Source organism: Scyliorhinus canicula, chromosome 16 (assembly GCF_902713615.1).
Source record: "Scyliorhinus canicula chromosome 16, sScyCan1.1, whole genome shotgun sequence".
NCBI lineage: Eukaryota > Metazoa > Chordata > Chondrichthyes > Carcharhiniformes > Scyliorhinidae > Scyliorhinus > Scyliorhinus canicula.
Window position 1 is genome coordinate 21,791,306 of NC_052161.1, and position 15,366 is coordinate 21,806,671.

Here is a 15,366-nt window from a genome sequence, read left to right on the forward strand (position 1 = left end):
GGGAGAATCCCGCCCCAGTTTTGTGCATTTTACCAAAAGCCAGTACTCCCGTGCTAAACAATGGATTAAACACAGTTTAAAATTCATTGCGGCCTATGGTGGAAATGTGCCTTCTCAAATCCATTTCCTATCCCCAGCTGTACTTATGAGTGAATTTGCCAGATTAATGACAATTAATTACTGCCAAATTAAAGGTGGATTGGTGGCGTTGCCTCACTCCTGGGACAGCCCAACAACTCACTTTACTTGAGGCCCACAGCAACAATCAGGCTCACCCATCTGTGCTTCTTATAGGGCCTCCCCTTGGCTTCTCAAACTGTTACATGCTTCCCATTGCTTTGATACACATTATGTGTTTCTCAGTGGAGCTACTTGTATTAATATGAATATTCTGTGCTGTACTGTTCAATGTTCTATTTAGCACACGCAGTGTATCCTAAAAGGGTAAAATCATTTGGTGGCCCTGAATCGGCATCAAGTCCATTGTAAAGTGTGTCAGTAATAAATGATATTACTCATACCTGGACTCCATGTGTGAATTCACTACTACCAGTGTAGGCAAACTGGACACCGATTGAGACTTTTTTTGAAACAGTACCGAAATGCCAGAAGGGAAATCTCACATCATTCATTTCCATACCATTTTTCTGAGTTTTTGCATAACACATGTTTTGCATTGCTAACTTTACACTGATATGAGCTCAGTGCAACAATCATGAGATTCGATGCAGGACGAGGCTCAGCCGAGATTAAAGTTAAAATGAAAAATTGAGGTAAAATTATGAAGATTTGAAATCAAGCGCCTGAAATTAAAAAGGTAAATTGTCCCAAGAACCATGTGGTTATAATTGCAGGCAGCCGCTCAACACAGTTCATTTTGGTTAAAGCGAGGTGGTTTAGGTTACATTTCGGGGTTTTCTTTGCTACAACGCGATAGTGTTGTACTGGATTTCCTATTCAAATGTTATTGAGTATGTAATTCGGCGAGTAGTATCGAAGGTGCTCTCTCCCGGCAGCTTCTGTCAACTGTTCTGCATTCTTGACGGGCAGTAAATTAGTAGCCACTGGATGTCGCTGTTGAATTACAGCAGAATCGGGGTTGTCTTCAGCGTTGAACGTGATGGAGAAATCCGTCAGTACAGACAAGTTGAGTCTTACGTTCCCCAGGGATAGCAGTGGCGCATTTTTTGCTCTTTGTCTCTGATTGGTAACGTACCTTGCTTTCGGCCCATATGAACTTTTAAAAAAAATTTCAATACTGCAAATAGAAGTGTTTATGTGTAAGCGTGATTAAAGATAGTACAATAATGGACAATAAGTTCACAGGGAACTGATAGACAGGGAGAACACATTTAATGGTACATGATTGAGGCAACATTCAAAAGACATGTTGGTCTTTGTTGTTTGTAAGTTGAATTGCAAGAGCACTTATAGCAAACCATGTTTTGTTGAGCAAATGTTCTGAAACCCCAACAGGTCTGTGAAGAGAAACAGCATTCATGCCTAGAAATGGGTTCATTAACTGGAACTTTGCATCGACTGTCGAAAGCTGCAAACCAGATAAAACTAAATTGATTCGTTTTAACGGACTGTCCGTTTGTCATGCAATGCTAATATATTCGGAATTCCAGACAGCCTGTAACGTCGGGATCTTAAATTCTATAATTTGCAGGTTGTCGATTCGTGTCTATGTATTTCGGCTACGTTGCACTCTCCCTCATACCTCTTATTATTTTGGAATAGACGGGAGGCGTTCCCTGGAAATATGTCTCCCCAACAGCATTATTCACCATGTAATGTTACACAAACTATTACCAGTACTTGCTTCATAATGCCAAAGTGCCAACATGATGTCCCAAAATAGGCCTTTAAAAAACCACAACAAGTCCAACGCAGAAGTAGGTGTGAGATTAAACATGCAGAACATCAAAAGCAGCTCCCCTCCCGTTTAAGGTATTTTAACTCCAACAAAAGCTGATGCATAGATTTCCCGAGGGTGAGAATTGAGGGACGTGCTTCGCCGTTCCCGTGAGGAAATTATTTCCCGTTGTTTGACGGTGGATGATAAGATGTTCCCCAATAATTATTTGGAGGGAATAGAACCCCCAAAAAAGGCGACTCTCCCGCGTTGGCGCCAGTTTTCCGGATTTTTGAACTGACGCAGAAATATCAGATTGTGTTTCACATTTCTATTTATTAATCCCCCCAAGTTGGGGGTTGCGATTTAAATCAGTTCGGGGCGATGTGATCACAAAGACGAATGTGCTTAATGCAAAGTAATTAGTAAGCACACTTGAGGGTAAGGTTCGTACACAAGCGGTACTTGGTAAAGCTGACAGCAGACACCACTGACCAAAAAGTTCCCACTCTTCACAGTTTGTGGGTTTAAAACCGAGGCTGATCATAAACTGTGTATTGACGAAGATTGGTCTGTCACTGGCGATCCATAAATTGAACTGCAGTTCACTGTTCTCGCAACATTCCCCTTTGTGTTGGTAAATGTTGGGTGCCATCTCGAATGTGTCCCTTAAATCGGGGCCGGTGTATGTTGGCCACAGTATAATTGACCAGGCGATCCACCGGATTGCATCAATAGTTGTGGGTTTTCTCAAACGTGCCCTTTCCATCTGATTTAACGGGTGCAAACTAAAGTATGCGTTAATAAAACAACGTTAATACTCGTAGTGTACATTGGTAGCGTGTGGAAATGCCAAAATAATATGGCCAGCTCCCCCAAATTGTGCCGTGTCCGGTAAATATTGCAATAGGAAGGCTCATTGCGGCCCAGACTAGGGTTGGTTTTCATTCACTTCTCTGCAACGTGACCTTTTTCGTCCACCCGAGAATTTAAAGAATGTATTTATTTGTTGGAAATAGGTAAATAAGCATAGGCGTTTTCTGTTTCAATAGTGTTGTGTGAAACAGTGACACGCGCTTGCTTGTAGAATTAATTAAAAGATCAGCCGATGTTGCTACAAATCGGATACTCCCTCTTTGTCAGTTTCTATCGCCTTTACAAATCCAAACATCATTATATTTGTCCAAAAGCTAGGAGACAGAACGCGCACAATTTTTTTTGTGATTGGGTGGGGGACCAATTTGTGGGAAGTGAAAGTCTACTTTCATGGAGAAAAGTTTCGTTTGTAACTAGTCACTGTGTCCCATTTCTGTTACTAAAAAGGATGCATTGTTGCATTATGCCGCTTGCGGTGGTGGGTTTAGCAAAGAACTTCGGAGATGTTTTCTTTGTTGCAAGTAAATGTGAGCCGAGGTGCCCGTTTGCAACGCACACCACCATAAGCAGGGCAAATCCGGAGCTCGGGGCATGAAGGACATCCCTTCCTGCTGGTATCCAACTTTCCAATTCGCGCGCGTAATCAGACCTTTTCTTTAAATCCAGTTTATTTATTTGATCGCCCACAAACAAAGAGGCGAGCAGGAACAATTTACTCCCGCCGCCACGTCGTTTATTCCGAGTTTCTAATCTCGAAAAAGGTCTGAAATCATAATTAAACTTGTTTTATTTTAAATGCTGCTTAAACGAAACGTTCTCTCCCCCCCCCCCCCCCCCCCCCCCCTTATTTTTTAAAGATGCTCCGTCTGCGTAACCACACATTGTCATTAAACTAAAGCCCAACCAAGTGGTGTAAGTTAACAGAGTGAGGGGGGGAAAACTCCATATGATTTAAGGCGTCCGCTGAATCAAGAAACGGGAGAACAATGAGGGGTCGATCTTTGCGGATCTCTCTCTTTTTTAAATTTAGGAATTGGACATGAATTTCTTTTCAATCGGCAGCACCATGGAGATCGCCGGCGTTCTCCATTCTGCTGGTCTGCGAGAGCTGCAGAGAGAGAGAGAGAGTGAGTGAGCGAGAGAGAGAGAGAGACCTCCATTCGAACTCCTTAAAAAACAGCCTGGGTTCCTACTGAATGGCTTCAGTCCGACATGTGGCCTTTCACCCCGCCCTACGAAACACAACCATGCAAGCCACACTCGGAGAATTGTTTGTTAATAGTCCAATTAGATAATTGCCATCTTTCACTCTTTCCCCCATTTCCCATAAAAGATTGAATGCGGAGAGCAGCGTGAAGAGGGCTTCTGCCCCGCGAGGTGACAAGAAGGACTGGAGCGTGCTCCGAGCAGCCATCCATTCAGTTGAATTGATTCATTGTCGGGTAATCAATGGTCTTATTGGATTATTGTCCATTGGACGCACCAAATATATTGTTGCGCTGACAATGAAATAACTGAGGTGAAACTTTTCATTTAGAGAATCTTTAGTTAGGATTTTCCGGACTAGCTGTTTCCTGTGGATATATTGTGAATTGAATAGTGTTCTCTCTCTCTCCCTCCCTCGGGCTGCTCCTGAAGGTGACTCAGTCTCGCTGCTCTAAGTTCAGTTCAAGGGGACACCAAGCTCAAAGGAGTTGGGGCTGCTTGCGGTGCTAATATCACACCATCAAACTGCTCAGAACTTTCCTCAAACTCTTAACTCTCTGACAAGTGTGGTTTTTTTTCTCTCTCCCGCATTTGAGACCAATCAGTTTACCGTATTTAGCTGCTTGATTGAAGGCGAGCGCAGAAACCATCCATTAAGACCCCGATATATTATCCAAACAAGTCTGTGTATTCATGGGGTAACGTAAATGTCGAGCCGTAAAATTACCCATAATCAATTGAAACGGCAAGTGTACGTACTATGTGCCTGGTATTTGTAGATCTCTCGCCACAGTAAATCGGAAAGGCTGCAGCTTAAAGCACCATGTAGCAGTGTGTTGATCATTGGGCACTCGAAGCTGGATAACGAGAAAAGAACGGCCATCTGTGAAAGCAACATTTCCAGAAATTTCAGTCCGGCAAATAATTCCTCGTCGAGAGAGTGAACTTTTTGACAGAAAACAGCAGCTGGGACAATATTTTGTGCAATACCGCCCCCCCCCCCCCCCCCCAAAAAAAAACCCAACCCGAAACAAACATTGTTCCTTCCTATTTCTCCATTTTTCTTTTGCACTACGTTTCACGAACAGTCCTCCATGGAAGTCAGATGCAATCGGGAACCAATAATGGAAGCTGAGTCGAGCAGAGGTTTAAAGAATGGACTCCGAGAGGGGAAAGACACCAGCTCGAATTCAAGGGATTCTCACGGTAACCTTCGGAATTCTTTGATGCAGGATCAGCAGGAGACTTTCTCAGCTTCTACCGTCTCCGAAGACTGCAATAAAACAAAATCTAGTACTAGTGACCCGGACTATTGTAGACGAATTCTTGTAAGAGGTGAGCGCGGTTTTATTCCCTCTCTCCCTCCCTCTCTCTCTTTCCCCCTGTTGTTCAGTTTTAAACGGACTTGTCCCACTGGTTTCGCCCAGCTTGAACTTCCTTTGCACGATGCAAAATACTATTTTACGTTTTGCACCATGTTGTTCTGTATATATATATTTTTAAATCGTGTGACCTCCCGGTGCCTGGAACGCTCTCCGGGAGAATGGATCAGTTTATTTTTATTTGGGGCAATTTGCTTCCTTGTTTATGGTTAGATTTCTGTATTTTTACAAATACAAGGTCACCATTGCCCAAGTGTTTGGAAGCAGAAAAAAATGCTGTGACGAATAGCGAATTGCCCATTTAAAACAAAAGGGCCGATTACCTCTTTCTTTAATCCATTATTTTTCCCTCATTCTTTGTTTCTGCTCTGGGCTCTCTCTGAAAGTGTATTTTCCAAATGTATCCCTGGCTCCAGCCAGCTGTTTGCGTTGAGCGAGCAACTTGCATCGATCTTTAAATATTAGAATTTTGTTGAACCATTTTACACCGACCAAGGAAAAAGCCGAATGCAAGTGTGTTGACTTTGGCAAGAGCGGAGAATTTAGATAATTCATGGGAGACCGATTAACTGTGATCTCCCTTCCCAACAAGGCGAACAATTGGCAACCCAAACCAGGGGCTCGTTTTACTGAGCTGGCAGGAGCGGCTCTGCAATGAGGCTTTAAATCAACACGTTACAATTTGTCATTTCAAGCAACAACGACTGGAAGTCGCTTTATGGAAAAAGAGGAACAAACTCAACATTTACATTAAAGGCCATCACCTATGAAGTTAACACTCTCTCCACCACTGGCACTGCGATTTTAGGCTAGAATCGGTTTGATCCTGGCATAGCTTGTGAGCATAAATAATCTTAATGAAAATATATTTCACGCACCCTTCATTACAGTTGAAAACACAAGATCACAAAGTAACCTTACAAAAAGTGTAACAACTAGATTGGAGGCCATTCTGGACGCCCAGCTGCATGGCTCAGATCAAAATATATTGTGGGCTCTCTCCTTTTCTATCTAGGCGGCTGAAGGTACATTTGTGCCTCATATAATTTCCTATTGTCAGAGGAGATTCTGTCCATGGATTGCACAAATCACAAGGCATGTGCATATGCATAAACACGCGGAATTGTTTGCAAACTCGTTCGTTTACCTTAATTAGTAGGAAACTGAGTGGAAAATGCCCATTTTAGTCTTTACCCGTTTAAAAATATCAAAGTCTTTACCCGTTTAAAAATATCAAAGAATTGTAAAGATACGATTTGCCCTGCCTCCTAAAATAAGGAAGGGCTGTAGTCACTGTTACTGCCTGGCAGCCGTGCCTTTTTAATGCCGAGTTCTGGTTTCAAACCTGTTCAATTTTAACCGTTTATTAATTTGTTAATCCATTGCATTTTAGTCGTTGTCGTGACTGGAGGTTGTGTTGTTATTTATGCTGGCAATAAGGTGGATAACACGTTTTGTTGCTTTCACAAGTATCGTTATGAACGAAACAACACGCCATGTTTAAATTCAACATAGCCCTGCAAACGTCAAACGGAACATACAGATAATTGTACATTTGTATTAGATATTTTACTTTAATATATCTTTTTAAATACTATATATTTTAATTATTTCTGCCACGTTCAGCAACGATGGGTGGTTGACTTCCGTTCAAATATTGAGGGAATTCAATGCAACTGTAAATCTGTGCCTGGTAGAAACAATTGTTAATCCTTCGATGACCGATTGGCCCCAGACGCGCGTCAGGTTGAATTACAGACACAACACTCCAAGAGCCCGAGAGGGAACACAGTTTCTTTCTGGATGTGGTAGTTACGGATACACTGAGCTCCAGAAACAGTGAATCTTTGTTAATTGCAATCTGGCTGTTTCGTGATTTTTACTGAAAATGCTACTTTGTTTTTAATCTATGTAAACCAAAGTTTGTAGGTAATGCTCTCTCCATCTGCAGATAGATATATATTCCCATTAATAAATAGGATCATGTTCTGCTTTGTTAGAAGGTGCACTTTGGTTGTTTTATTTAAGGGGTAATTGTACATTGTGACTATTAACCAAAATGCAGTCACTAAATCGCAATATATTCGTAAAAACTATAACCTACGGACTGTGACTTCCAGTTTAACAACATGGGGCATTTCCTTTTTAAACTATGACTTATCTGCACATTTTACTTTTGAGTGAAACTTGGCAATAGACTACTGAAATAAGCACGTGCAATGATGTAACGCCAAAAAAGATGTGTAGTGATCAAGTTTCTAAATAATTTAATCTAGGTGACTATCCGATTGTTTGGGAAACCGTCGTCACATAAAGCCGCTATTTGTTGGCTCGCTTTTGTTGTTGCTTCTCGAATGCACATCAGCAAATAATAATAACCGCTGTATTTAATGTAAAGCAAGAAAATGCTGGACAGACACAACAGGTCTGGCAGCATCTGTAGAGAGAGAAACCGAGTGAACGTTTACAGTCCATATGACCTGAAGAGGGACAGGACTGTAATTTATTCCTGCTTCAATCTGCATGCAATTCAGGCTGACAGTCCTAACCCAGTTTAACACAGCAATACATAACGGGCGCGTTAGGAAACAAATATGCCGCCATATGATGTTTGGAATGTGATGAATGCGCAGCTTGCTGTCTTCAACCGCCAAAATCGATGCTAACTGCATGATCTGCAGTCCTGGGCTATTTGAGGAGGGTGTGTCGCTTGTATGGATTGCTTTTGGCGGGAGGGGGGGGGGGGGGGGGGGGGGGGTTATTTAGTTGTATAATTCCGTGCAGTTATTGCACTGTCTGAGAAATAACGGACAATTGCATTTCCATCATGCAGATGCCAAGGGATCCATAAGAGAAATAATTCTGCCCAAAGGGCTGGATCTTGATCGGCCCAAACGCACCCGAACGTCTTTCACCGCCGAACAGCTGTATCGTTTAGAAATGGAGTTCCAGCGCTGTCAGTACGTCGTGGGACGCGAGAGGACCGAATTGGCTCGACAGCTCAACTTGTCAGAAACTCAGGTAGAGAGAGAAGGCCATTTGTACGCTTGAGTGCATGATGCTGCGGTTTTTATTGTTGGCATTATAGTCTCAGATTTACATTTGCCTGGAGGTTAGGTGTGGACATCTGTGTTCCCCCGTCTAAACAATTAAATTTTAAATCTTGACGTGCTAACTATTGTCTGCATCTGCAGCTCTGGCGAAGGATAACTACAATATATTTGGACACAGACTTATTTTAATTTTATTGTATCAAGATCTGAGTCTAGCCGAATTTTATTTTTTTTTAAAAATAATCTTGAGTCTTTAAAATGTGGAGACCCGTGTTAACCCCAATTTAGCTGTTAAAATGTGGAAGAATATGTAGTGGTTTAGGTCGTTGTCGACACGCTTACCTGGGAAACAGTTCAGCTGAGCATGGACTTTCATATTCGTAATTTTCTCATAGAACCGTTAACAAGGTTCAAATAAGTTTTCCTGAAGATTTGTGTGAGTTGGATTCTAAATAGTAGAGGCACTCAACAAGAGGCCTGTTGCCCAATTTGTTTTGAGGCCCATCTCCGAACGAGAAAAATCAGATTTTACGAATTCTGCTTGCTTAAAATGTAATTTGAAACCGGTGCTCTGCGTAGCTGTAGAAATTTTTATTTATTTTGCATTTTTAAAAATTATTGTCTCATATACCAGAGACCTTGTTCAAATATATTTTACGGAGGCAGCTTAGCTAGTCCAATTGTAGAGCGCTTTGTGTCCGGTGTCAGTATCGAGATAACTGAGTTCCACTCGTGAAGCTGAAAGCTTGGCAGTAGCTGTGGCGAATATTGGTCTATCATTACCGAGCACCGGTCAGAATATATTGAGCCGACCCAGTTTCACAACCATACAGAGGCGATCAAAATGGAGCTAATAGTCCGAAAATGTTGGTATGCATTGAACAACAAATGGGAATAAATTGTTCCTTTCAGTATAATCACCCTAATCTATGCGTGATATATTAGAAGTAAACTAAATGCCATATTTTGTATCAGCATTCTCTGTTTGTTTGCATTTAGCTTTATGCAGCCATCATTAATTCAATTAGACATATGCTAGGATAGTCATCATTCAAGTCGGTGACTGACAACAAGGTTATTTTGAAGCATCGGCCTAAATCTAGTGTGGGGGAATAAATAACCGCTAGAGTGGGTTAAAGGTTACATCACTGGTGTGTATTTATGTGATGCACTGTGTGTTATGAAAACAGGTGAAAGTCTGGTTTCAAAACCGACGCACGAAGCAGAAAAAGGACCAAGGGAAAGATTCCGACGTGCGGTCGACGGCTTCCGAGACGGCGGCAACCTGCAGCGTGCTGCGGCTGCTGGAGCAGGGCAGGATGCTGTCCCCGCCTGGCTTATCCGGCCTCCTACCCTGCGCCTCCAGCACCCTGGGATCGGCTCTGCGTGCTCCCGTGGTGGGCCTGGGCACCACGCTGGGCACTTCGTCACTCACAGTGGGGACCTCAGGAGCGCCGACACTGACCAGCAGCCACTCCGGACACAACGTTTTCAGTATGCCGGTACCGTCTCTGCTCGGGACGGTGACCACCAGGCTCGCCTCGCCCTTAACTGTAACCGGATCATTGACGGGGAACTTGCAGGAACTATCTGCTAGATACTTGAGCTCTTCCGCTTTCGAGCCCTATTCCAGGAATGGCAAAAGAGAAGCAATGGACAAAAAAATAATGGACTAACAGAAGTCTTCAGGAAACAGCATTTTTAACTGTTGACTCATATAGGCTGAATTTAAAAATATTGAAAATGAACATTCGCGCGTAGCGTATGCATACATATATATTATTATATAGTCAATTCCCAACCAGCCGACAGTCCAGTTTAGATTCATTTGTAAAAGGCAGAATCAACCTATCCACCGACATGTTGGGTTGTGGAGAAATTGACGGATCCAACATCAGGTTTCAGATACAGCCCTTTAAATGCAAACCAGGTCCCGCAATCCACCGCTCTGGGAACTGTAATCACATGTGCCAGTTCATCTGTAACGCAGGCAACTTTTCTTAAGAACGTTGGTTTTTGTTAGACCTGTTAAGTAGTTGCAGCAGAATTTTGGATATTTTTGAATTGCAGCTTGGGTAAGTCAGCCAATTAAAAAAAAAATGGACCTTTTTTCAGGAGTTTGGTTCTCTCTGAAGGAAGACAATAAATATTTTGATGTTCATGTTTCCTGTTCTAGCTCTGTTAGGTATGTCATGAATGGAGATTGTTCAGTGTCTGGTCTTGTATAAAAAAAGTGTATATTGTTTTGAATCTGTGCCACCGAACTCCAGATGTTCTGATGTATAGCTTTTATTATAGTATAATAATTTGAAAGAGGCAAAATTTGAAACTGTATTTTATTGTAAATTATTGATTAACGTCCGTAATTAATAGACTAATGGTTTAATAAAAAGACGGTGCGTGTATTTAAAGTTCAATAGAGTCAAATGAAAGGCCTTGCTACTAACTTGATCTGTATTTTGTCGTTTGTTATATTTTGCATGTCGCAAGAGTGAAAATATATGTGACCCTGAAATGTTAACAGCTGTGGTTTCTCATTCCTACCAAAAACATGTTTAATATGGATTATTGATGACTTGCCAAGGCCATGCCTTGAGACTGCCTGCACAAATGTATACAATATATTTAAATAGCCATCTTTAAAATAGGGCACATCTGAGCGTGCTTTAAAAGTAAAACAAAATAGTGGTTGTCATTTTCGGCTGTTTATTCACTGCCCCCTGCCCCCACCATTGTACTATATTAATTTAGGAAACATGAGATCATCTTATTGTTAGTCATTATCAGTCATCAAGCCCCGATACATGATGGAAATTGCCAACTGATCTTCAGGCTAAAGCGACAACCGCAACGATTGCCGTTAACGAAGATAAGCGAATATGGGAGGAGAAAAATATTCACTGCAAACCAAATAGTTTTTACATATCTTTATAAGGGTCGTGGTCATATAAATCAATAACAAATATAGATTCAAATGTTGATGTATGCTTCTGTAATTAAGTGTCAATATTATATACACGTTTTACAGATGTATCGAAAATCAAGAGTTCAATAAGCGGCCACGTTATGAGTGAAAAAGAGTTTGACTCACTGGTATCTGACGTCACCCTCGTGTCCTGATCACCATAGTTGCGAATTTGCCGCAAGTTGTTTAATTTCGACAGCTTTCAAATTTCAGCTTTCAAATTTCTGCAAACAAACATCGAAAGATGAGACTTTAAACTACTATTAATAACTGACAAAAAATATTACTGTCCTGTCCTCGGAAATCTAATATTGTTGTGTTCTTTTTGTAAACAAAAGAACATCAGTAATTGAAGGGTTAAGCTACAATAAACAGGGCCTAATTTAAGTTAGATGCCAAATGTATCCAAACTGAACACAATTATACTTTATGCTTTTATTGTTTGGGAGGTTTTTGTTTTGCACTGCTTAAACGGGGAGGGGGAGAGAGTTTTGAACTTTAATCTTCAACACTGGATATTTGCACACAATGGCGGAGGTGAGATTTAATTTTCAGGCTAACTCCGCAGCTCCGCCGTTTACTTCACAGCCTGGAAGTTTGGCACATGTGACATATACCACGATTTGTGGGTGTGAGCCCCCCCCCCCCCCCCCCCAAATAGAGATCCCTGCCGCAGTGTTGGAGCTATTCCCGAGGGACTGTCCCTATTTGCTTCGAAATGCCGTTACCACACTTGAGACATGTCCAAATGTACACGCGAGGTCTGCACTCCGCCAACAACCCGATCACAAAATGTGAACCAAATAAAGTCTGCATATTCCATATTCCTCGCCCATCCGCATTCAGCGTTTCTCTGACTCGGCGGGATTTGTGTTGTAAAGTAAGTAGAATTCGAGCTAAGTTTGTACATTTTAATCATCTGCCCCCATGGATCCAAATATTTGGATTGGGGCAACTTCCAAACGTCATGCTGATTCCGGGACACTTTGAAGCCGTGTTTTGTGGTTGTTGACAAATTCTCAAGTTAGACAAATCAGTGCGGTGGGGGAGGGAGGGCGGGAGATGCCTAATGGAGTGAGAAAGAAATAAAAGTCAGAAAAACGATGTGCAATTAAACCGCGTAATTCATTCTCACCTGATTCATGTGAGGGAGCACCTGTTACGTGGGTCATAATATAGAACAAAATGATTTTTTTTTTACACCAACCGTAGCAACAACTCCAACACTTGGCGAATTGAACATCTATTTAACGCGTCTGCGAAATCAAGTAACGCGGAGCATGATTTCTGCTGCAGCGCGCTGTGACAGGGTGGGCTTGCCCACAATTTGTACTTGTAATGTCCTTGTTCTTGGTGCAACAGAATTTTAGGCAATTTCTGTAATACATACGCGACGCACACCTTCTGCAATGCGTCGCACACCAAAATATCCACAAATCCCTTAACACCAAAGTGAGACTCCGACCCTAGTTTCTCAATCTTGACTTGCACTTAGACTAATATTTGTCTGAATCACAAAATAATGACCCCATACCGCAGATCAGTCAATTCTAACGGTGGTCTGACTGAGCGCGTGATCCGTGCTGTGTCAACGCGTTGCCACACTAAGCCAAATTGCATTGTCAAACTGCATAAACTCGCATTTGAACAAGTTGCAGCCAGTGGTGGAATGAGTCAAACTCGAGAGTTTCAGCAATCTCGCTCTCACGGTGTTTACTGGCAATTTACACACATGTTCAAATAAAGCCCGATCGCAATAAAAACACATTTTGATCACATTGCCCATAACTTGGTGCAGAATGAACCGAGTCAAAGACTGAAAGGCGGATGTTTATATTTATATAATTCATTTTCAGCCACCCTTTTAACGCAGCGAGAAGATTTAATTTCTGTTGAAAATCTGTTGGGTGCTGTCCCATTCGACATAGGGAAATAAGTTATTTTTTGTTAAAGCGCTTCTTCTAAAACGGACTATTTTCCAGTTGTGCCGAATAACACTGCTCTATATTTGTTAACAGTTTGACTGGATCCGCATGGGCAGCAGGAGAAATACAGACAAAGAGGATGCGGCGATATATTTGAGGATTGTCCCGAACTGTACAGAAACAAAAGTCTCACATCTGTCGTACTCGAAACTTGTTAGAAACCGCAAGCGTAATCTCCATTTATCGAAGCATACTTTATAAATCAGCCGATTTGAAAGCAAACACTGCATTCTTCTAGTCGTTTCCGTGATTTGCAGAATTGTAGATTGCCGGAATGTCTATTCCAATAATGTTGGTTACAAAGGTTTATTTTATTCAAATTGCTAAAAATTTCATTGAATGGACAGTTAAATCAATTGTAACATTAAATGGGCGACGGTAATATTTCTGTATGCAATTGTTACTGTATTTAATTGTTATTGTACGCAATTGTTACTCTATGCAATGTTTCTGTATGCAATTGTTATTGTATGCAATTGTTACTCTATGCAATGTTTCTGTATGCGATTGTTATTGTATGTAATTGTTACTCTATGCAATGTTTCTGTATGCGATTGTTATTGTATGCAATTGTTACTCTATGCATTGTTTCTGTATGCGATTGTTATTGTATGCAATTGTTACTCTGCAATGTTTCTGTATGCAATTGTTAGTGTATCCAATTGTTAGTGTATGCAATTGTAACTCTATGCAATGCAACTGTATGCAATTGTTACTGTATGCAATTGTTATTGTATGCAATTGTTACTGTATACAACGATTCTGTGTGCAATTGTTAGGAACAAAATACAGGCATTACCAACCTATTTCCACATGGAAATTCCCCCTACTACTGATGATGCCACTTCTGTGTTTAGTAAAAAATTATTTTTCTGGCCAATGTCTTTTTGAATCAGAAATATTTATAATACCGTTTCATATTTAAAAAAAATGAGATTATGAACAGCCAAACCCCTAACAAAAATAAAACTTGCACTTGTAGGCAATTTTTGTTAAATGAAAAATGCTGTATTGACTGGTGTTTTCAATAATAACTTTGAGAAATGTGTATGCCCCAAATTGGGATGATGTGGGTTTTATGAGGGGTTTGCTGGCAGCAATCCTGGATATGGCCACATACCAGTTGATCATGGAAGGAGATTTTAACTGTGTCCTGGAGACAAGGGTGGATAGATCAAGCCACAGGTCAATGGGTAGGGTACGAATGGCAAGGGAGCTGCGGGGGGTGGTTGGGGGGGGGGGGTTTATGGAGAGGATGGGTATGGTGGATCCATGGCGCTTTCAGAACCCAGAGGGAAAGGAGTATTCCTTCTTTTCACACGTCTCTAAGATGTATTCGAGGATTGATTACTTTGTAGTGAGTCGGGAGATTTTGGTTGGGGTGGAGGGGGCAGAGTATGCAGGGATAGTTATCTCGGACCATGCACCCCACTGGCTGGATATTCGGTTCAGTACGGGACGAGAGCAGAGGCCGGGGCTGGAGGTTTGACTCGGGGTTGTTGGCGGATGGACGTTTTTGTGATAAGGTGCGGTTGGTGATTAGGGATTATGTGGAGTTCAATCAGAATGGGGAGATGGCGATGGGAATTTTTTGGGAAGCAGTGAAGGCAGTGGTCCGGGGAGAAATTATCTCATTTACGGTTCGTGCGAATAAGGAAAGGAGGGCGGAACATGACCGTCTAGAGAGCGAGATAGTGGAGGTGGAGAGAGAATCTTCAAGGGTGACCACCATGGAGGGATAGGCGAGGAGGAAAAAGTTGCACGGGCAATTTGACAGGCTGACAATGGGGAGGGCAGTAGGGCAACTGTGTAGGGCAAGAGTGGTGCAATACGAGTATGGGGAGAAGGCGAGCTGCATGCTGGCGCAACAGCTGCAGAGGCAGGCTGTGTCCAGGAAAATATTGAAGATCCAGATTGGGTCTGGGGATGTGGCGTCAGAGCCAGGGAAGATAAATGAGGTACTTAGAGAGTATTACCAGGGATTTTATGAGGCAGACCCAGGAGAAGAGGAGGGGGACATGGGATGGTTTCTGGATGAGCT

The 15,366-nt window shown here is 41.9% G+C and overlaps 1 protein-coding gene across 2 annotated transcripts; it reads left to right on the forward strand.

The window, feature by feature from the left end:
• The first annotated feature begins 4,195 nt into the window (after positions 1-4,195).
• Positions 4,196-11,545, forward strand: vax1 (ventral anterior homeobox 1). Of its 2 annotated transcripts, none has more exons than XM_038821734.1 (3): positions 4,196-5,275; positions 8,156-8,343; positions 9,566-11,545. In XM_038821734.1, exons 1-3 carry the CDS (start codon positions 5,035-5,037, stop codon positions 10,049-10,051), a joined length of 915 nt encoding a protein of 304 aa, XP_038677662.1. In that variant the 5' UTR covers positions 4,196-5,034; the 3' UTR covers positions 10,052-11,545. The 2 variants fall into 2 exon arrangements, with proteins under 2 accessions (XP_038677662.1, XP_038677663.1); XM_038821735.1 differs by lacking the exon at positions 4,196-5,275 and adding an exon at positions 7,355-8,023.
• Positions 11,546-15,366: the final 3,821 nt, after the last annotated feature.